General features: G+C 46.1%; 1 protein-coding gene across 5 annotated transcripts in view; it reads right to left on the reverse strand.

The window, feature by feature from the left end:
- SLCO2B1 (solute carrier organic anion transporter family member 2B1) overlaps nt 1-24,570 on the reverse strand; it is a 196,513-nt gene that overhangs the window by 16,691 nt on the left and 155,252 nt on the right. For all 5 annotated transcript variants that reach the window (XM_073548504.1, XM_073548502.1, XM_073548500.1 and 2 more), the window contains 3 exons: nt 8,582-8,751; nt 1,390-1,454; nt 325-445 (listed from right to left, as the gene is read on the reverse strand). In XM_073548504.1, the coding sequence (XP_073404605.1) occupies nt 325-445; nt 1,390-1,454; nt 8,582-8,751 (356 nt within the window). The remainder of the gene's footprint in view (nt 1-324; nt 446-1,389; nt 1,455-8,581; nt 8,752-24,570) is intronic.

Raw genomic sequence — 24,570 nt, forward strand, 5'->3', positions numbered from 1 at the left:
GAGGCAGTATTATAGTAGTTATATTCTTGTACATAGGAGCAGTATTATAGTAGTTATATTCTTGTACATAGAGGCAGTGTTATAGTAGTTATATTCTTGCACATAGGAGCAGTATTATAGTAGTTATATTCCTGTACATTTGAGCAGGATGATATGCAGTTCCTTTTCTGTACATAGTGGAGTTGTTTTTAATTGTTTGGACTGTGAAATCTATGCTGCATTGTAATTTTAATTGATAATTGTTTTCTACCTTGCGGTCTTTAAATTATCATCTTTAACAATAATTTCTATCGTCTTGTGATTTTACCTTTGTCTGTCACTTACCGTTGCCTTAGCAGATTGTTATTATAATATTGGCAGGAGGCTTTGGCTCCACACTTCTTCCCCCATAATATACAAGTGCTGTCAATCACACTGCCAAACATGACTGGACCGGGCAGCCAGGCTGAAAAATAGGTAATAAAGTCATAAATAAACAGAAAAGTAATCAAAGAATGTTTATGAACTATCTAATTCACCGTCATCTTCTCCGCATCAGTTCCATTTATTAGGACCATACAATAAATATGTGTCAACTGAACGTCAAGGATTCGAGTTTTGAGTCTACCGGCACACTAAGGACTGGGACTCAGAACCACATTACATCATTCCTGGGATACTTCACCTCTGGATGTAAAGAATATTCCCCCGGTCAGTAGGGTCTGATATATAATTCATAACATATTTCTTTAGACATCCGGGATTCAGACACTAAACCACCAGATATTGACACTGGGACACTTAACATCTGGACCCATATAGTTGCGGTATATACAGATTGGACGGAGACCACTAAACCACTGGACATCATAAACTGGGATCACTAAACAACTGAGCACCAGGATCCATGACACACAGCCAATCTACACAAGGGATTAGGACACTAACCCGCTAGACATTGTGGACCAAGACATTAAACCACTAAAAACCAAGTACTGGGGCACTAAACCACTTGGACACCAGGAACCAGGACATTAAAGCAATTTATTTAAGGGACTACGACACTAAATCACAGCACATCAAAGACAAAGAAACAAAATTCATGGACACCGGGGACTGAGACACCAAAACACTGGATACCAAGGGCTTGGGCATGAGATCAATAGGCACAAGGAACTGAGACACTAAATTACTGGACTTGGACCCTTAACCACTGGACACACTAAAACTACGGTAACATTTAGAGGGGACACACAGTATACCATTCCGTAGACAGGAGCAGCTGGTATCACTGTCCCACGGAGCCTTGTATGTTTAGTCAAATGTGTAAAGGAAATAATCCAGTGACGCATCCAGTGAGCTGTCATCAGGACAGGACAAGGGGTCCCACCAAATGAAGCATCTTCTTACCGAGGATCCTCAAAAGCATAAACTGAATCCCAATAGCCAAGGACTTTTCTGCTGCATTCACACTCCTGAAATATAGAACAGGAAATAAATATACAATTTCCTGTAATGCATTTATATCAGCTGTAGAGAGGAGAGGACAGATCGGCAGTGGATCACCTTCGAGTCGAATCCCCTGAAATTTGCAGATGCCCACTTTGCTGCAGAGTTATGTGCATGTGAATAGGGAGGCGCTGGAGCTGCAGAGTTATGTGCATGTGAATAGGGAGGCGCTGGAGCTGCAGAGTTATATACATGTTAATAGGGATGCTGAAGCTGCAGAGTTATGTGCATGTGAATAGGGAGGTGCTGGAGCAGCAGAGTTATGTGCATGTGAATAGGGAGGCGCTGGAGCTGCAGAGTTATATACATGTTAATAGGGAGGCGCTGAAGCTGCAGAGTTATGTGCATGTGAATAGGGAGGTGCTGGAGCAGCAGAGATATGTGCATGTGAATAGGGAGGCGCTGGAGCTGCAGAGTTATATACATGTTAATAGGGAGGCGCTGAAGCTGCAGAGTTATGTGCATGTGAATAGGGTGGTGCTGGTGCTGCAGAGTTATGTGCATGTGAATAGGGTGGTGCTGGAGCAGCAGAGTTATGTGCATGTGAATAGGGTGGTGCTGGAGCTGCAGATTTATGTGCATGTGAATAGGGAGGAGCTGGTGCTGTAAGTCAGTGTGACAGTGAATTCAATAATTATGTGATATTCTGCAGCTACATAATCTTAACAACAGTTTTTTTTGTACTATTCACATACTGCGAATAATGACGACAGTTTTCTGATTTTGCTACTAGACATAAATCCTGAAACCAAGGATTATGTGTTACAGAAAGTGTGCTTCCAGGATTGTGAGACGGCAAGCCATAACTATCTTTTTCTTTTAGTAAAAGAGATATGTAAGCACAACTGTCTGTCTCGCATTGTAGAAGTGAGTGTATATATATATATATTTTTCACACTTCCGCATGATAATAGTCTAATATTTGACCTGTACTTGCCAATCAAATGCAGTTGTTGGTTTCCATGCATTTTTCTCTTGGATTAATTTATTAATTAGTCTGTGTCTATTTTAAAAAGATCAGAATGGGTTCAATCAATCCCTAGGAGACCTCGGAGTGTTGAGCACATTGTCACTGCCAATTCGAAGATATTCTGTATTGTCCTTCAAGGAGAATTTATTTTTACCATAATGAATTTTTGGGGAAAATTCAATGAAGCCAGCTAATTTCAATCTAAAATATTAGGCTCATCTCTAATCAGCAGAATAGTGAGTGCAGCTCTGGAGTATACTACAGGAAGTAACTCAGGATCAGTAGTGTAATGTATTTTCACAGTGACTGCACCAGCAGAATAGTGAGTGCAGCTCTGGAGTATAATACAGGATGGAACTCAGGATCAGTAATGTAATGTATGTACACAGTGACTGCACCAGCAGAATAGTGAGTGCAGCTCTTGGGTATAATACAGGATGTAACTCAGGATCAGTAATGTAATGTATGTACACAGTGACTGCACCAGCAGAATAGTGAGTGCAGCTCTGGAGTATAATACAGGATGGAACTCAGGATCAGTAATGTAATGTATGTACACAGTGACTGCACCAGCAGAATAGTGAGTGCAGCTCTTGGGTATAATACAGGATGTAACTCAGGATCAGTAATGTAATGTATGTACACAGTGACTGCACCAGCAGAATAGTGAGTGCAGCTCTGCAGTATAATACAGGATGTAACTCAGGATCAGTAATGTAATGTATGTACACAGTGACTGCACCAGCAGAATAGTGAGTGCAGCTCTGGGGTATAATACAGGATGTAACTCAGGATCAGTAACGTAATGTATGTACACAGTGACTGCACCAGCAGAATAGTGAGTGCAGCTCTGGGGTATAATACAGGATGTAACTCAGGATCAGTAATGTAATGTATGTACACAGTGACTGCACCAGCAGAATAGTGAGTGCAGCTCTGGAGTATAATACAGGAGGTAACTCAGGATCAGTAATGTATGTACACAGTGACTGCACCAGCAGAATAGTGAGTGCAGCTCTGGGGTATAATACAGGATGTAACTCAGGATCAGTAATGTAATGTATGTACACAGTGACTGCACCAGCAGAATAGTGAGTGCAGCTCTGGAGTATAATACAGGAGGTAACTCAGGATCAGTAATGTAATGTATGTACACAGTGACTGCACCAGCAGAATAGTGAGTGCAGCTCTGGAGTATAATACAGGATGTAACTCAGGATCAGTAATGTAATGTATGTACACAGTGACTGCACCAGCAGAATAGTGAGTGCAGCTCTGGAGTATAATACAGGAGGTAACTCAGGATCAGTAATGTAATGTATGTACACAGTGACTGCACCAGCAGAATAGTGAGTGCAACTCTGGAGTAATACAGGAGGTAACTCAGGATCAGTAATGTAATGTATGTACACAGTGACTGCACCAGCAGAATAGTGAGTGCAGCTCTGGAGTATAATACAAGATGTAACTCAGCATCAGTAATGTAATGTATTTTCACAGTGACTGCACCAGCAGAATAGTGAGTGCAGCTCTGGAGTATAATACAGGATGGAACTCAGGATCAGTAATGTAATGTATGTACACAGTGACTGCACCAGCAGAATAGTGAGTGCAGCTCTTGGGTATAATACAGGATGTAACTCAGGATCAGTAATGTAATGTATGTACACAGTGACTGCACCAGCAGAATAGTGAGTGCAGCTCTTGGGTATAATACAGGATGTAACTCAGGATCCGTAATGTAATGTATGTACACAGTGACTGCACCAGCAGAATAGTGAGTGCAGCTCTGCAGTATAATACAGGATGTAACTCAGGATCAGTAATGTAATGTATGTACACAGTGACTGCACCAGCAGAATAGTGAGTGCAGCTCTGGGGTATAATACAGGATGTAACTCAGGATCAGTAATGTAATGTATGTACACAGTGACTGCACCAGCAGAATAGTGAGTGCAGCTCTGGAGTATAATACAGGATGTAACTCAGGATCAGTAATGTAATGTATGTACACAGTGACTGCACCAGCAGAATAGTGAGTGCAGCTCTGGGGTATAATACAGGATGTAATTCAGGATCAGTAATGTAATGTATGTACACAGTGACTGCACCAGCAGAATAGTGAGTGCAGCTCTGGAGTATAATACAGGAGGTAACTCAGGATCAGTAATGTATGTACACAGTGACTGCACCAGCAGAATAGTGAGTGCAGCTCTGGGGTATAATACAGGATGTAACTCAGGATCAGTAATGTAATGTATGTACACAGTGACTGCACCAGCAGAATAGTGAGTGCAGCTCTGGAGTATAATACAGGAGGTAACTCAGGATCAGTAATGTAATGTATGTACACAGTGACTGCACCAGCAGAATAGTGAGTGCAGCTCTGGAGTATAATACAGGATGTAACTCAGGATCAGTAATGTAATGTATGTACACAGTGACTGCACCAGCAGAATAGTGAGTGCAGCTCTGGAGTATAATACAGGAGGTAACTCAGGATCAGTAATGTAATGTATGTACACAGTGACTGCACCAGCAGAATAGTGAGTGCAGCTCTGGAGTATAAAACAGGATGTAACTCAGGATCAGTAATGCATCAAATGCATCAAATGGCCAATTTCTCCAAAAAATATGACATAGTTGTCATGGGAGATTTCAACTATCCAGACATTTGTTGGGAATCTCTCTCAGGCAAAACTAACAGGTCAAGGAAATTCTTGTCCTCTCTTGCTGACAACTTTATCTTCCAAAAGGTAAAGGAGAAAACAAGGGGAACTGCTACCTTGGATCTAATCCTTATAAACAGGGAGGAAATGGTTGAGGAGGTAAAAGTGGCTGGGACCCTAGGAGGTAGCGACCATGCTATTTTAGAATTTTGGATAACTAGAGGCGGAAGACCTGTGAAGACTCAGACGTCAAGGTTAGATTTCAGAAAGGCAGATTTTAAGGGATTCAGAAGGAGAATTGGAGGGATTTTTTTTCGAAAAAAAAAGTTAACCTATTTTACCTAATAGGTGCAGAAATGGCACAGAAAATCTGCAACATCAAAAACTCATCGTGGGAATGAAACCTTAAAATTAGATATCAATACAAAATGTAAAGTTATGATCAGAATGTTCTCTTATAAGGCTCCATTCCCACGATGAGCTTTTGGTGAGTTTTTGATGTTGCACATATTCTGCACATTTTCTGAACCCATTAGCCACATAATGACCAGGGGTATTTCAGTTTTTGTGTTTTGTGTTTTTGCTCCCCTTTTTCCCAGAGCCACAACTTTTTTTTTTTTTTTTTTGGTCAATATGGCCATGTGACTTTCCCATCATGATGCTACACAAAAAAAACAGTGTGTTTCAGGTGTGCATTAAAATACATCCACAGGTGTGTCTCTAATTAACTCAGATCAGAAGCTTCCAAGCACATGACATCATATGGGCAGTCCAGATTTGTGTGAAGGCATAGTAATCTTAGTGTATGGAAACTTCTGACTTTGCAGTAAGTAATAAAAATGCCTTAAAACATTCTCTCTCTCATTATTCTGGAATTTGGCAAATACTAATAATTATGGTAATCCTAACTGACCTAAAACGGGAAAGATTTATTCTGATTTCTTGTCAGATATTGAGAAAAACCTGCAGATGTGTCTTTATATATAGTGTATTTAAACTTCTGGTTTCAACTGTATAATAAATTGGGGAGTTTGCTATTAGAGACTTTGCATCGTCAACCCTCAGTTACTTTTATATCTCTATACAGCATCTTCCCCACCCCACAATTCATTATAAATCTTTGTATAATGTCCTCTAAACCCCTATTTATATATATAAAGCCGAGTGTATGTACAGTATGTATGTGTGTGTGTGTGTGTGTGTATCAAGACACACCCACTCCACATAGCCCCGCCCCGCCCACCCCACATAGCCACACTCACTCCACAAGCAAAACCCTGTCCACATGGCCCATGTTGTTAGCACACACAGGCGGAGACACATTCATTTTGAAAGCCACCCTGCAAAACTCACCGGCTGCAACATCCCAGCCACTGCAAGCTACAATCAGGACCACACAGGCACAGGCCACATCTAGCTATGTCGTGTCTAGAATGAAGTTGCTCCTGTGAGGCATGACGTCAAGGGAAAGGGAGGAGCCTCATGGATTACACCGCTGTGCTTATAACAGGAAGTTGCTGTGTACGTGTCAGGTGAAAATGAGAGGAGTGAGGGGAAAATAGTGGAGTGAGGGGAAAATGAGAGGAGTGAGGTGAAAACAGTTGAGTGAGGTGAAAACAGTGGAGTGAGGTGAAAACAGTGGAGTGAAAGGAAAAAGAGGAGTGAGAGGAGTGAGGTGAAAATGAGAGGAGTGAGGTGAAAATGAGAGGAGTGAGGTGAAAATGAGAGGAGTGCGGGAAAAATGAGAGGAGTGAGGTGAAAATGAGAGGAGTGAGGTGAAAATGAGAGGAGTGAGGTGAAAATGAGAGGAGTGAGGTGAAAACAGTGGAGTGAGGTGAAAACAGTGGAGAGGAAAACAGTGGAGTGAGGGGAAAACAGTGGAGTGAAAGGACAAAGAGGAGTGAGGGGAAAATGAGAGGAGTGAGGGGAAAATGAGAGGAGTGAGGTGAAAATGAGAGGAGTGAGGTGAAAATGAGAGGAGTGAGGTGAAAACAGTGGAGTGAGGTGAAAACAGTGGAGTGAGGTGAAAACAATGGAGTGAGGGGAAAACAGTGGAGTGAGGGGAAAACAGTGGAGTGAAAGGAAAATGAGGAGTGAGGGGAAAATGAGAGGAGTGAGGGGAAAATGAGAGGAGTGAGGGGAAAATGAGAGGAGTGAAGGGAAAATGAGAGGAGTGAGGTGAAAATGAGAGGAGTGAGGTGAAAATGAGAGGAGTGAGGTGAAAATGAGAGGAGTGAGGTGAAAACAGTGGAGTGAGGTGAAAACAGTGGAGAGGAAAACAGTGGAGTGAGGGGAAAACAGTGGAGTGAAAGGACAAAGAGGAGTGAGGGGAAAATGAGAGGAGTGAGGGGAAAATGAGAGGAGTGAGGGGAAAATGAGAGGAGTGAGGGGAAAATGAGAGGAGTGAGGGGAAAATGAGAGGAGTGAGGGGAAAATGAGAGGAGTGAGAGGAAAATGAGAGGAGTGAGGGGAAAATGAGAGGAGTGAGAGGAAAATGAGAGGAGTGAGAGGAAAATGAGAAGAGTGAGAGGAACATGAGAAGAGTGAGAGGAAAATGAGAAGAGTGAGAGGAAAATGAGAAGAGTGAGAGGAACATGAGAAGAGTGAGAGGAACATGAGAAGAGTGAGAGGAACATGAGAAGAGTGAGAGGAACATGAGAGGAGTGAGGGGAAAATGAGAGGAGTGAGAGGAAAATGAGAAGAGTGAGAGGAAAATGAGAAGAGTGAGAGGAAAATGAGAAGAGTGAGAGGAACATGAGAAGAGTGAGAGGAACATGAGAAGAGTGAGAGGAACATGAGAGGAGTGAGGTGAAAGTGAGAGATGTGAGGGGGAAATATAATTTGTTATAACTCACCACAGATAGTTACTATGCCCGGGCAACGCCGGGCTCTTCAGCTAGTAACATTATAAGGCTATGTGCACACGCTGCGGTTTTGGCCGCTGCGGATCTGCAGCAGTTCTGCAGACAGTGTACAGTAGCATGATATCCTATGGGATTTACAATCTGCTGTGCACACGCTCCAGATTTTTAACTGCGGAAAAGCTGCGGTTTTGAATCCGCAGAAACTAATGACATGTCATTCTTTTCTGTGGATTCTGCTGCAGTTTACCATCTCCTCCATTGTAGAGGTGATAAACCGCAGGGGAAAACTGCAGGCCAATCCGCAGGTCATTTTACCTGCGGTTTTACCTGCGGTTCCCCAGATACAAATCCGCAGGCCAATCCGCAGCGTGTGCACGTAGCCTAAGAGTTTCTCTGAAGATCAATACCGCAGCTATGTGGCGAAGAGGTAGCACTGGTGTAATCGTTCTATTACCTGTATGCCCATAGTAATAGATCAAAATCATCTGGGGCGGACAGATTCCCTTTAATTTTAATTAATTTATATAGTGACCCACATAACACACGGTTATATTTACTTTAAGATCTGCCCCTTATACATATATCTCTACCTAAGTATCAACATGAAGGATGGCGTCTGGGATGTGCTGGCGAGAGCCCCTGCCAGGAAGGACAGGACCATAAAGGGCAGGAAGAGATGGTAGCAGCTGCTTCCACATGACCCTGGAGTGGCCGAGCGGCCGGATCCTAGAGACGTTATACAGCGGCACCCGGTGTAGTTCTGTAATCAGGAGAACAAACATGTGTATTGTCATTTATACGCCACGTATCACTTATCTAATGCCAGAATTTACAACAATGCAGACGTTCCATGTCTTGTCCACTGTGATCAGACGTTACATTATAAGGAATCTTAGCCTTGATTTTGCCCGGAATGATTATTTTGCTACAATGTATTTTTTATCTTGCAATGTAAATACTGAAAATAATCCTTATACAAATACATAATGACATCGCATCTTCAGTCTTAGATACATAAAGGAGTTATCTCATGAATACAGTCTATTCCTTGAACCCTGCCTTGATGATCATTGGGGCGTTTACCAGCTGGGTTTACGGTAATTCTGTGATCCCAGAGTCCGCCACCTTAATAAACTTTGTTGCTTTTGTCATTGGGACAGTGCAATCACTGTGTACATCATTCCACCTCTGCATCTGGCATCTTAGTGGAGAGGGCACAATGAGGCCTCTAAATGGCACCCACTGCACTGAGATGTACAGGAGCTTCAAAACACTTGCTGCAGAGACGAGAGGAGCGGGGGAACAAAGAGGAGAGGTGAGTACTGTATTTTTTTAATCAATGAGTAACTTGTGGTTGCCATAATTCTGAATAGAGGACTATGGGAACTGCCTTATACTTTATAGAGGACTATGAAGGTGTATTATACTGTATAGAGGACTATGGGGAGTGCATTATACTGTATGGTAGAATATGGGGAGTGCATTATAGTATATGGAAGACTATAAGGAGTGCATTACATTGTATGGAGGAATTTGGGGTGCATTATACTATATGGAGGACTATGAGGAGTGCATTATACTGTATGGAGGACTATTGGGAGTGAAGTATACTATATGGAGGACTATGGGAAGTGCATTATACTGTATGGAGGACTATGGAGAGTGCATTATACTGTATGGAGGACTATGTGGAGTGCAGTATACTGTATGGAGGACTATGAGGAGAGCACTGTACTGTATGAAAGTCTATGGGAAGCACATGATACTGTATGGAGGACTAAGTGGAGTTCAGTATACTGTATGGAGGACTATGTGGGTGCCTTATTCTATATGAAGGACTATAGGTAGTCCATTATACTATATGGAGGACTAAGGGGAGTGCATTATAATATATGGAGGATTATGTGGAGTGCGTTATACTGTATGGAATACTAGGTGGAGTGCATTATACTGTATGGAGGACTATGTGGTGTGCATTATACTGTATGGAATATTATGTGGAGTGCATTATACTGTATGGAGGACTATGGGAAGTGCATTATAATATATGGAGGATTATGGGGACTGCATTATACAATATGGAAGACTATGGTGCCCATTATATTTGTAGGGCTATGTGAGGGCCGTTATAATATTTTGAAGGCTATGTGGGAGTCTTCATACTTTATAGAGGGCCATGTGGGGGGCTTGCTCTATAATATTTGGTGGGCTATGTGGGGGACATTATATTTTATACGAGCAATTATACAGTGTGAAGGTTTGTGTGGGGTCCATCATATTGTGTCCATCATATTGTGTTGAAGGCTGTGTGGCTGCCATGATACTGTTGGGAGAGCTAGCTGGGGCCATTATACAATGTGAGGAGGTATGGGGGCCATTATACTGTATGTAGGTCCATGATAAAGTACTACAGGTGGGCTGTGTTGAGGTCACAGTTTCGGAGATCACACTCTATTGGGGTCACCATACTTTGCCAGAAGAGTTGAGGTGGGGTACATTAGGGTCATCATACTGGTGTGTGGAGGGTACCATGGAGGAGTTCACTGGGGAGATAGGATATAGTGTTTGGGGTGCACTTTTGTTGGTATCATACTCTATGGGTGCAATGAAAGGAGAATCTTGGGGCTGCAGTAGGAGGAAAATGACTTTGTAAAGGCTGCAAAGTTGTGAGTTATGTTCTTGTGTGATCCTACCAAATATATATATTTTTTTGTGGGAGGAGGGAATTAAAACCTCTAATATTGGGCCCCATGATTTCTATGTGCTCCCCTGTCTTACTATAAAATATTCTACATCTCTTCTGTTTGAAATACTTTTCAAAATCTGTTTCTGTCTCAGTGAACGGAAACGTTTTGGCTTACATCAGGAAGCTAAATATCGACAAAGCCATAATACATCTGTCTGTTACAATTGCATCAAGTATAGAAAATCCTTAGTAGGGTAATCAGTCTAAACTCCAAACTGATACATTGTAACAAACCAGATCAAGTCAGTCAATGCTTCCGGGGTCTGCCATCAGGAATGGGGCGGTGCCTTTAATACCCCGAAATAAACTTCACACATGTAGGATGTAAATGTGTGGAGAATGAGCAGCAGCCGGATACAATATTACACTCGTGTTTCATTCTGAAATTATCTTTATTGACAAATAGCGAGAAGCGATTACTTAAAGTAATGGAAACTTATCGGCGGAAGATAATGGGATTTTGTTGGTAATGTGTGTTTCATTATTGGACTCATTGTGCATTTGCCGGAGGACATATTATATTTTATATTAGTGTGTTGTAGATGATCAATAATGAAAGGATTGTAGGCGGTAAAGACAGTCAGTCTCTACAAGCCTGAAATGACTGATAACAAAGGAAGAATTTGTATTCCCTCTCCCCAGTAATGGCTGATAACAGGGAGTAATAGATTGTAGGTCTTTTTTATTATAATAATAATAATAATAATAAATTTTATTTCTATAGCGCCGACATATTCCGCAGCACTTTACATTTCAGAGGGGATTTGTACAGACAATAGACATTACAGCATAACAATAATCACATACAGTAGATTATAACAAATACCAAGAGGAGTGAGGGCCCTGATCGCAAGCTTACAGTCTATGAGGAAAGAGGGAGACACGAAAGGTGGGTGGTAACAGTTAACATAAGGACTGGTCCATACAATCAGGGTAAGTGTGTAACAGTACAGACACAGAGGGCTAATGGATGCATAAAGCATGTGGGAACATGATGCGGGGAACCTGGTTATGGTAAAACTTTTGGCTGTGCCACACAGGGATAGGTTAGGTTAATGTGTTGAGGCGATAGGCCAGTCTGAATAAATGCGTTTTCAGGACACGCTTAAAATTGTGGGGATTGGGGACTAATCGTATTGACCTGGAAAGTGCATTCCAAAGAATTGGCGCGGCACGTGTAAAGTCTTGGAGACGGGAGTGGGAGGTTCTGATTATTGAGGATGCTAATCTCAGGTCATCAGCAGAATGGAGGGCGCGGGTAGGGTGGTATACTGAAACAAGGGAGGAGATGTAGGGTGGTGCTGAGCCATGGAGGGCTTTGTGAGTGAGGGTAATAAGTTTATACTGAATTCTGGAGTGGATGGGTAGCCAGTGTAATGACTGGCACAAGGTAGAGGCATCGGTGTAACGATTGGTGAGGAATATGATCCTGGCTGCAGCATTCAAGACAGATTGGAGAGGGGAGAGTTTGGTAAGAGGGAGACCGATTAGAAGAGAGTTACAATAGTCGAGACGAGAATGAATAAGAGAAACAGTAAGAGTTTTTGCAGAGTCAAAAGTAAGAAAAGGTCGAATTCTAGAAATGTTTTTGAGGTGCAGATGACAAGAGCGAGCCAGTGATCGAATGTGGGGGGCAAAGGAAAGCTTGGAATCAAGTATGACCCCAAGACAGCGGGCCTGTTGCTGGGGAGTAATAGTGGAACCACACACAGAAATGGCAATGTCGGGTATAGGTACATAGTAGAGGGAGGAAACACAAGGAGCTCAGTCTTTGACAGGTTCAGTTTCAGATATAGTGAGGACATGATATTAGACACAGCGTTTAGACAATCGCCGGTGTTTTCTAGAAAGGCTGGCGTGATGTCAGGAGAAGAAGCGTATAATTGGGTGTCATCAGCATAGAGATGGTACTGGAAATCAAATCTACTGATTGTTTGACCAATAGGGGCAGTGTACAAGGAGAAGAGGAGGGGACCTAGAACCGATCCTTGGGGGACCCCAACAGTAAGGGGAAGATGAGAGGAGGAGGAACTGGCAAAAGATACAGTAAAGGAGCGGTCGGAGAGATAGGAGGAGAACCAGGAGAGAACGGTGTCCTTGAGGCCAATGGAACGGAGCATAGTGAGGAGGAGCTGATGATCCACAGTGTCGAATGCTGCAGAGAGATCCAAGAGAATTAGCATGGAGTAGTGACCATTTGATTTAGCTGTTAGCAGATCATTAGAGACTTTAGTGAGGGCAGTTTCAGTGGAGTGTAAAGAGCGGAAACCGGATTGGAGAGGGTCGAGAAGAGAGTTTTCTGAGAGATAGCGGATAAGACGGGAGTGGACCAGGCGTTCCAGGAGTTTAGAGATGAAGGGAAGATTAGAGACAGGTCTATAGTTAGCGGCACAGTTTTGGTCGAGGGATGGTTTTTTAAGTAGTGGATGTATGATGGCATGCTTAAATGAGGAGGGAAAAATACCAGAAGAGAGAGAGAGGTTAAATATTTTAGTTAGGTGAGGGGTGACAGCAGGGGAAAGGGACTGGAGGAGATGTGACGGAAATGGGTCACTGGTGCAAGTAGTTGGGTGAGAAGATGCAAGGAGCCTGCTTACTTCTTCTTCTGTGACTGGTTCAAAATCAGAGAGTGAGTTAGATGCAGTGGGGGAGGGAGGACGGTGCATGGTATGAGGTGATTGGGAGATAATTTCCTGTCGGATCTGGTCAATTTTTTCTTTGAAGTAATTGGCCAGATCGTCAGCTCGGAGCTCCGTGGTTGGGGCCTGTACTCTTGGATTGAGTAGAGAATGAAAAGTGTCAAAGAGACGTTTCGGGTTATTGGACAGTGAGGTGATGAGGGTGTTGAAATAGGTTTGTTTGGAGAGGTGAAGGGCAGTGTTGTATGTTCTAAGCATAAACTTAAAATGGATGAAATCTTCGGGTAGATTGGATTTTCTCCACAGACGTTCGGCGCACCTGGAGCACCGCTGCAGGAAACGTGTTTGCACCGTGTGCCAGGGTTGTCGCCGTCTGCATTGTGGTGTTCTATTTATAGGAGGAGCAAATTCATCCAGGGCACTTTGAAGTGTTTCATTGTAATGCTTCAATGCAGAATCAGGACAGGAGAGGGAGGAGATAGGGGCCAATGAAGACTGCAAGTTCTTCATAAGTTTCTGGGTGTTAATGGCCTGTATGTTTCTATAAGTCTGGACAGTGGGGGTGACCTGAGCAGCCTGGCAGTTCTTGATAGAGAATGAAAGAAGGTTGTGGTCAGAGAGCGGGAGAGGGGAGTTTGCAAAATCATCCACTGCACAAAGCCGAGAGAAGACCAAGTCGAGGGAGTTTCCGTCTTCATGCGTTGGAGAATTAGTAAGCTGTGAAAGGCCAAATGAGGAGGTTAGAGATAAAAGGTGAGTAGCAGATGGTGAGAGGGGAAGAGCAATGGGGATGTTGAAATCACCCATGATGAGGGTAGGGATGTCACAGGAGAGAAAATGTGGAAGCCAAGTGGCAAAATGATCCAGGAACTGATGGGAGGGGCCGGGAGGACGATACACCACCGCCACTCGCATGGAGAAGAGGGTGTAGAGTCTGACGGCATGGACCTCAAAAGAAGGGAAGACAAGTGAGGGTACTTGAGGGATAACCTGAAAGGTACATTTTGGTGATAGGAGCAGACCAACGCCTCCACCAGCTCTATTGTCTGATCTTGGGGTATGAGAGAAGTGTAGCCCCCCGTATGAAAGAGCAGCAGCAGCGGTAGTGTCTGACTGCTGGATCCAGGTTTCAGTAAGAGCCAGGAGGTTAAGAGAATTAGAAAGGAAAAAGTCATGAATGAAGGAGAGTTTGTTACACACTGAGCGAGAATTCCAAAGTGCACAATTAAGAGAGACAGATGGCAGGCAGGGAATATTAATAAGATTAGAGGGGTTTCTGAGTGTAGCAGTCGGGAGGTTTGACTTTCTATAACATGGGGGACCAGGGTTGGGAGCAATTATTATAAAATACTTCACATGACATTACAAAGTAAAACACAACAGAACAAAACATAAGGACAAAACTCCAATCACAACACAATATGACAAAATCAGACACAAAACACAGAGAAATAAACCAGAAATGGAAACAATAAGGAAAGTTCTCGACCTACAAAACGGGAAAAAAAAATTAAAAAAACAAGAAATTAAAACTAAAAAGGAAAAAAACAAAATTACCATAATTACACGAGCACGTCCCTAAAATAATTAATAAATGTAAAATCATGTAAAACCCCCGGCCCAGCTTCATTCATACTATTATACACAACCCCAAACTACATTCACACCGTCCTATATTCAATACTATATACACTATATACAATATAAACATATGACACAAACCCGAATATTATGCATGACACCAAAACACAACCACTGGTCCCACCGCCTTACCTCACAGCCTCCCCCTTACACCACCACATTCACACTTACGACAAACCTAATTACAAACACAATATACAAAAACATTTTTTTTTTTACTATATAAAATCACACATCTACACTAACTATCCCGACACCCCTGATCCAGCTCTGGCCACAAAGTTCAGGAATTCTCCGAGCTAGGATCAGGCCCCAAAGCCTCCGAGTCGCTCTCCACTTCTGACATCACCACCACCATCACCTCCTCTTGTGAAGAAATAGACGGTGACATCGTCCGCGTAGGCCACTACCCTCAGGATAGCCTCTGGCGCCACCCCGCCCATCCTCACCCCTGCCAATGGTCCACAATCGACCCTTCTGAGGAAGGGATCGATCGCAAATGTGTAAAGCATAGGGCTAAGAGGGCAGACTTGGCGGACACCAGATCCTACCCCCAAAGCTTGTCCAATCCACCCGTTTACCAGAGGGAAAGTCTCAACCCCTGCATACAAAGTCTTAAGCCAGTCCACAAACCCCCCAGGCAGACCATACCTCAAAAGAGTGGAGCAGAGGTACTCGTGGTCGACTCGATCAAAGGCCTTTGCCTGATCCAGGGTCAGCAGGAACCCCTTCCAAAGGCTCGCCCTGCCTTGCTCCATGGCCTCTCGATCCCTGTTCAAGCTTCTGAGGTTCGAGAGTTGGAGGAAGAATCTCGCCACCCGATGTTTGAACATCTCTCACCACTCTGACTTAGTGTTACTTAGGCCCAGCAGCAGTACCTGGCTCTGAAGAACTTCCTCAAAGGACCGTCTTTGAGCTTCTTCCTCAAGGAGTGACGAATTCAGCTTTCAATAATCTCTTTCCATCCTAGGAGTCTCTAACGTTCAGAGAAAACAAAATCAAACAGTGATCGGAGAACTCCACCTCCACAACCGACAACGGCGAGGAGACGGCCTCCTTCTTCAAATAAAACCTATATATCCTAGACCTCCACTGACTACCTCTAAAAAAGGTGAATCCCGTGCTGCCTGTGTTGTGCCGGATGTGGACATCCACCTGGCATGCCTCACTTACTATCCTGTTTAGCGCAACGCAATCATAAGCCAGCCGGTCCCTGGAACCTCCTATATCACAGGGTCTCATGACGTTGTTGCAATCCCCTCCAAAGACCACCTGCAAACTCAAAAATAAGAAAGGTTTAATCTTCATGAAGAGACATTTGTGGTCCCACTTGGATTGGGGACCGTAGGTGTTAATGAGCCGAAGCTCTTTTCCCCCCCATGGAGACATCTAGGATTAAGCATCTCCCCATTTCTAATTCAATTAATCATCTGCATTCAATCGCTGCGGTCTTAAAAAGGACCACCACCCCGCTACATGGCTTGGCCGCAAGAGACCAGTAGGAGGGCCCATGCCTCCACTCCACCTGCAAAAACAAAATGTCGGCATCAAGTTGCCGAGAAAATGAAAGGCTGTGTATCTTGCCGCTTCTGACTTTATGTTGGCAACATTAATGGTTGCCAGCATCAACAAGGTGGGTGCCGCCATCTTGATTGATTGAATTAATCCCACCCCCAACAGTTTCACCCTCTTCCTCTGACAATGATGAGCTTTTAGTGCGCTTAAGACAGACAGACTCATCCATTCTCTCCTTACATACACTCTGGCCCCTGTCTGGTGGTCCTGAGTTAGTCCCCCACAAGAGGGCCCTTTATTTGCTCCCTGAGAAGAAGACCCAGTGACCTCCTGATCCAAAACAACCTTGTCCGCAAACTCCGGCTCCGGACTCCTGTCCTCCCCCTTCGGAGGGGAGTCCTGGAGGGCCCGGAACAGGTTGGAGAGATCCACCAGAGGGGGGGCAGCTGGACCTTCCATTGGCACCTGGATCAGGGCTAGAGAGTCAGAGGGGTCGCACTCCAGGGAGGAGGCTTGAGATCCGTAACCACTCCTACCCTTGGTTGTTTTCCTGTTACCCTTTTTCCTTTGTTGTGACCACTCCGCCTCTCCCTCATCCAGACTGTCACCGGATGAAGGTTCCTGGGAAGACATGACATCCGCCTGCTCCTCTCTTTCAAGTCTCCTGACTTCCTCGCTCAATTCACTGTCTTTAGGATCCTCAGCTGCAAGTGAAGTAACCGGGTCAGGGTTTAGGGTCATTACTCCCTGCCCCCTGTTCCCATGGCGCTGCTCCTGCCTCCTGATGTTGGACGGCAGCAGGTTGCTCCTCACTGATTCCCTGCCTCCTCCGCCCCTACTGGTCCCTTCACTGGCAAGATTAGTCCTGACTTTCTCCTGTCCCGAACTCGCCACTTTCAGGACTGCATTGGCAAAGGAACACGGACAGCGACTGAACGGGTGACCGAGGTCACCACACAAGTTATACCTAATCCTGCCACAGGGAGCAGCGAGATTGCCGAAATCCCCACACAGTGCGCATTTCTGGGTGGTACACTGCGCACTAAAGTGTGTGGGGCTGCCGCACCTGTGACAGACCTTAGGCTGCCCCTGGTAGAAAATCAGGATCCTGTCCCTCCCCAAAAATGTTGAGGAAGGTATATGGGTAACAGTGTTTCCTGAAACCTTCAATTTCACCATGAAGGTCCAGGCCCCTGACTAGATACCATGGTCATCGCGGGACTTCTCGGGAATGCCGACGATGTCGCTATATGAACCAATCCAGGTGGAGACGTCCATACAGGAAAGTGACTCGTTACTGGTCAAAATGGTCACTTTCCTGACTGCGTTCTGGCGGGATATTGCGACAGGAAAGAAACCTTGCCATTTGGGGCGACCCCGAGCCAGCTCATGGCGAGACCAAAAAAGCTCAAGGCCCTTCAGTCTCACGAACTTGACATCATAGTAGGAGGTAAAGATGTCATATGCCGCGAAGCCCATCCCCAGCAGGAGCTCAACAACCTTCGACCGATCTGGACAGGCATCCTTGCTTACTCACTGGAGACAGGCCGCGTTCCTACGGTTACTCCTCTGCCCCGGTGTCGGCAGAGACCAGACAGTCTCTGCCCCTCTATCTCGGAAGGCGGAAAGACAGTGTCTCTCTATCCAGAAAGACAGATCAACCTACCTCCCCTCTACAGTGATGGAACTCTCCCCTTTCCTCAGGGCATCCAGGAAGCGCTGCTGCAAGTCACCGTTCCCAGGGCCACCAGAAAAGGGTGCACTACTACCCCCAGCAGTGACAGCTCCTGAATAGCTTAGGGCTGAAGCCACGGCCACCGCTGGGGGGGGGGGCAGTGGGACCACTACCTACTTTCCCTCCACCAACACCAGTGCTGCTCTCCTCATTCACTCCACAACTACTCCCACCATTCACTCCACCATTACTCCCATCATTCACTCCACCACTACTCCCATCATTCACTCCACCAATACATCATTTTTGGCACCACAACTCCCGCTATTCACTCCACCACAACACCCATCATTCACCCCATTACCACAGATCTCTGCACCTTCCATAGTCACATCCATTCCTTCCTCCCTTGTGTCTGGAGTCTCTGTACTCACACCTGCTGGACCACGGCAGGGGTGCAGCACCACACCCACTTTAATTGGTTCACTGCTGACTTTGTGCTGTGTTTTTTGATCACCGTGCTCCTTACTGTCCTGAGCAGAATGTTTGTCAGCCGCCTACCCTGTAGCCATAGACTTTGGGGGTTTAGTGTGTTTTTTTGCCGCCGGGGCACACTGCCCCTCTGTCGCTGTAGTGCGCCCAGTATTCTTGCCAGTTATAATTTTACCTTGCTGCTTTTCTGCAGGAACATTTCTGACTCATGACTCCCCTGACACAGCCGCATGCCTCTTCTCCTCTGTTGAGGTGCACTGCGCCCCTGTCACAACAGTGCGTCCCCCTTTTGCTGCACCATGCTCCTCGGCCCTGCCCCCCACAGCCCCGTCATCAGCCGGCTCAGCTGCAGTGAGCAGGGATGGAGTCTGCCCACACCGTCCCCCTTTCGCAATGGCATGGACATCCCCCCGCTCTCCTCGGCCCTGGTGATAACCGGCTTAGACACAGAAGGCAGCGATGGAAACTCCATGGGGTCCCCTATGTCCGGCGCCGTGAGTACCTCCACAGCCTCGCCCTCTGCACTGTTCCCCGCACAGACGGCAGCGTCGCCGGACGTCCTCCCCCTCTCCCCACCTTGTCCATGTCCTGGACCCACTGCAGAGCCCGTAACTTTAGGTTTGGTGGGGTTTACACAGGAGGTGGTAGGTGTAACATCAGACATTGGTACATATTTGTAACTCACCACCTCCCGTGCTGTCTCCTTCGTTTTCTTCCTCTGCTGGCTCGTCCTCACCAAAGGAAAACCAGGTCAGATCCACAGGAGACTCCAGCTCTCAGATCTCCCTCAACAGACTGCACTCCTCCTCTTCCTCCGCTGACACTACAGTCTGTGTTGCTGGAATCCTCTGCCATGTCGGGAGACCGCTTCCCTGTTGTTGGCTTTGCCCCTGACTCTCCTGGCTCGTTCTAGCACATGGGACTCCAGTCATGACGATGTCGTCGTCCTCCTCCTCACTTAGGACGCCGGCTGGCGGTCATCCGGAGGTATTTAACCCCTTCATTTCTGAGAACCGTCGCTGGTTCCTAAACCTCTCCAGGAAGGGACCTGCGCTTTTCTCAATCCCCTCCCGGAGGAGCACTAACCGCACCACCTTTAAACCTCTGGGAAGTCGCGGGTCTTTTCTTGTTGGAGGCAAGGGTGTTCAGGATCCGGGCCTCCCGCAGCTCCTCCTTCAGCCCGGTCAGTGCTTTGCCGGCGTCCTCACACTTTCGCAACATGGCAACCACTCGGGAGGAGAAGATACTCGTGGACTCGCTGGAGGTCATCTCCCCCCAGGATGTTGTTGGGTTCTTCTTCCTGGAGCGCCCGTCCCCCTCTTGGAGCGGACGATGAGCCGTCTCGGGGTTGGAGTTGTTAGGTACGGTCTTTCTCATCCGTCCAGATCTCCTCACTCCCTCCTGGGCCAGTTGCTGCTGCTGCTGCTCTCTGTTCCCCACCGGCACAGACCGGGGAGCAGAAGCCTGGGAAGCCAAGCTTGGCTCCCAGGAAGTCTGCCTCTCCCTGTCCATTATTCCTTGTTATCAGCCATTATTGGGGAGGAGACTGGACTCCCCAGAAATGGCTGATAACGGGGAGTAATAGATTGTAGTCTCCTGTCCTACAGTCTCCTCCCCCAGTAATGGCTGATAACGGGGAGTAATAGATTGTAGTCTCCTGTTCTACAGTCTCCTCCCCCAGTAATGGCCGATAACAGGGAGTAATAGATTGTAGTCTCCTGTCCTACAGTCTCCTCCCCCAGTAATGGCTGATAACGGGGAGTAATAGATTGTAGTCTCCTGTCCTACAGTCTCCTCCCCAGTAATGGCTGATAACGGGGAGTAATAGATTGTAGTCTCCTGTCCTACAGTCTCCTCCCCCAGTAATGGCTGATAACGAGGAGTAATAGATTGTAGTCTCCTGTCCTACAGTCTCCTCCCCAGTAATGGCCGATAACGGGGAGTAATAGATTGTAGTCTCCTGTCCTACAGTCTCCTCCCCCAGTAATGGCTGATAACGGGGAGTAATAGATTGTAGTCTCCTGTCCTACAGTCTCCTCCCCCAGTAATGGCTGATAACGAGGAGTAATAGATTGTAGTCTCCTGTCCTACAGTCTCCTCCCCAGTAATGGCCGATAACGGGGAGTAATAGATTGTAGTCTCCTGTCCTACAGTCTCCTCCCCCAGTAATGGCTGATAACGGGGAGTAATAGATTGTAGTCTCCTGTCCTACAGTCTCCTCTCCAGTAATGGCTGATAACGGGGAGTAATAGATTGTAGTCTCCTGTCCTACAGTCTCCTCCCCCAGTAATGGCTGATAACGGGGAGTAATAGATTGTAGTCTCCTGTTCTACAGTCTCCTCCCCCAGTAATGGCTGATAACGGGGAGTAATAGATTGTAGGTCTTTTTTATTATTATAAAATCCTTCACGACGTTACAAATAAAACACAACAGAACAAACATAGAACAAAAACTCCAATCAGAAACAATATGACAAAATCAGACACAAACACAAAGAAATAAACAAGAAATGGAAACAATAAGGGAAATTCTCGACCTACAAAACGGGAAAAGAAAATTAAATTAAAGAAACAAGAAATTAAAAACTAAAAAAAAAAAACAAAACAAAAAAGGAACAAAATTACAATAATTACACCAGCACCCCCTTAAAATAATAAATAAATAAAATCATGTAAAACCCCCGACCCAGCTCCATTCACACTATTATATACAACCCTGAACTACATTAACACCGTCCTATATACAATACTATATACACTATATACAATATAAACATATGACACCAGTCCGAATATTGTACAAGACACACCTAATACCCTCTGGTCCCACTGCCTTACCTCACAGCCTCCCCCTTACACCGCCACATTCACACTTACGACAAACCTAATTACAAACATAGTATAGAAAATTAACAATATTTATATATTTTTTCCTTTTATTTATTTTTTTTTTTTATTTTTTCCTTTTTTTGGGATTTTTTTTTTTTTTTTTTTTTAACACTATATATAAAACACACATCTACTCTAACTATCCCACCACCCCTGATCCAGCTCTGGCCACAAAGTTCAGGATTTCTCCGAGCTAGGATCAGGCCCCAAAGTTTTTCCCCAGGCGGGGCCTGGACCAGGCCAGATCAGTCTCTTATCACCGCTGTTGAAAACCCCCCATCCCCCCAATCCCCCCACCCAACCTAACTAAGACCCTCTATTATACACAATATATACAATACACTATATACAATATATACATAAACCAACGCAGAACATAACCTACGTACTCACCACTTAAGGCTCAAGTTCGATGCTTGCAAACCTTCTATCCAGGAGACTGATATTCAAAACAAAACTCTAGAGTGAAAAGGCATCAGCCCACCACCAGGATATAGGAGTACTAACGGACTAAGGCACCCCGAAGGAGAAACCCCTCCAGAGATGGGCCGCCCTCCGGGCACCCAGTCTTTCATACTCCAGAGAACGGACCTTCACCAGGGCACCTAGAATGCTGCTATAAACTTCGTCTACACGGAGGATTTTACTCTGCGTCGAAACTAAAACTCGTGCGTTCCACGTGAAGTACCTGACCACTGCGCTGACTATAAATAAAGTGACTCTGTCCCTTCTCCCGAGGTCTCCGAACGCTCCATAGGCCCACTCGGCATAGGACAGAGTAGCCAGCCGCGGCCAACCAATGGAAGCTCCCACCCTGTTGTACACCTCTGTATTAAAGGGACAATGAAGCAGGAAGTGCTCCATGCTTTCCAGCATGTTAGCACAAGCCTCACGGGGGCAATTCCTGTCCTCGGAGCTCCTGTACTTCAGATTGTCCCTCACATACAACTTACCTTGGAAGCAGCGCCAAGTCAAGTCCCAGTACTTCTTGGGGATCCTATTAGAATTTAACAAACTCAACCCAACCTCTAGATCCCGACTTGGGCAGTCCTTGAGGACCAATGGACTCTGAAAATGCGAAAGCAAGACCCGCATGTCGAGGAGTTTCCTCGGGAGGGACCTCACTTCCCACATTCCCAGACCCCACCGGCGCATCATCTTCAGAACCGGGGTAACATAAGCCGGGAGATGCCTATGCGGTGTGCGAAGATCCTTCAATCTTCCCCCTGTCTCCCATTCCTGGAAGAAAGGCTGAAACCATCCCTTGCAGGAGAATACCCACGGAGGAGCCCTCTCTTTCCAGAGGTTTGCCACGTTGACCTTCAAAAAGGTGTTCACTAGGAACACCACGGGGTTCACCATATTCAACCCCCCTAGTCTCCTCGTGCGGTAAGTGACCTCCCTCTTGACTAGGTTCAGTCTATTCCCCCATAACATCTGAAAGAACAGACTGTAGACCCGAGTCCAGAGAGGCTCTGGCAAGACACAGACGCTGCCCAGGTAGATTAGTAAGGGGAGCAGGAAAGCTTTGCACAGGCCAACCCTTTCCCTCAGGGTCAAAGACCAACCCTTCCATTGGTCCACTTTTTGAGCGACACCTTTGATTCTGCCTTCCCAGTTTTTCGTGGGGTAATCACCCTGGCCAAATTCGATGCCTAGGACTTTGGCGTGTTCTTGGGGTTCGGGGAGGGTGTCCGGAAGATCAAACCCGGGATCCCCGCCTCCCAGCCAGAGACTCTCACACTTGTCCCGGTTGACCTTGGACCCGGAAGCCTCCGAGTAGCTCTCCACTTCTGACATCACCACCATCGCCTCCTCTCGCGAAGAAACAAAAACGGTGACATCGTCCGCGTAGGCCACTACCCTCAGGATAGCCTCTGGCGCCACCCCGCCCATCCCCACCCCCGCCAACGGTCCACACTCGATCCTTCTGAGGAAGGGATCGATCGCAAACGCGTACAGCAATGGGCTAAGAGGGCAGCCCTGACGGACACCAGATCCTACCCCGAAAGGTTGTCCAATCCACCCATTTACCAGAGGGAAAGTCTCAGCCCCAGCGTATAAGGTCTTAAGCCAGTCCACAAACCCCCCAGGCAGACCGTACCTCAAAAGAGTGGACCAGAGGTACTCGTGGTCAACCCGGTCAAAAGCCTTTGCCTGATCCAGGGTCAGCAGGAACCCCTTCCAAAGGCCCGCCCTGCCTTGCTCCACGGCCTCTCGGACACCCAGAACAGCACTGAAAGTGCTACGGCCAGGAACGCAACAGTTCTGAGCCTCTGAAAGCAGCCGTGGCGCAAACTTCACCAGCCTGTTGAAAAGTATCTTAGCCAAAACCTTCCTGTCCACATTGAGAAGTGCTATGGGACGCCAATTCTCAATGCGTGACGGATCCTTACCCTTTGACAAAATGATCAAAGCTGACCTCCTTAATGATCTCGGCAGGGTGCCCGAGGAGAGACACTCATTAAACACCTGAGTCAAGAGGGGGACCAAGGAGTCCCTAAAGGTCCTAAAGAACTCGGATGTTAAGCCATCCGGACCTGGTGATTTTTTGGGCCTGAGCCCATCGATCGCCAGTCTCACTTCCTCTTCTTTGATCTCTTCTGCCAAAACGTCCAGCGAGAGGTCAGCCCCTGGCTCCGGAACAGCTTCAGCCAGGAAAGCCGACATCCTGTCACGATCCAGTTCCCTCCTTCCCAAAAGGTGTGAGTAGTATGAACTGACGACCTCCAAGATCCCTGATCTGGACCTCTTCAGGGATCCCGTACTGTCCATCAGCCCCGTCACTATCTTACTATTCACTGACATCTTGCAGCTTCTGTAAGGGTCGGGCGAGTAGTACTTCCCGTAGTCCCTCTCAAAAACCAAAGATGCGTGCCTATCGTACTGACACCTCTTCAGCAAGGACTTCACACCGGAGATCTCCTCGCGGCTACCTCCAGTCGAGACAAGATGCTCGAGTCTCCTCCTCAGGCTCTGATA

Source organism: Dendrobates tinctorius, unplaced genomic scaffold (assembly GCF_039654945.1).
Source record: "Dendrobates tinctorius isolate UK_male_01 unplaced genomic scaffold, ASM3965494v1 ptg000157l, whole genome shotgun sequence".
Lineage (NCBI taxonomy): Eukaryota > Metazoa > Chordata > Amphibia > Anura > Dendrobatidae > Dendrobates > Dendrobates tinctorius.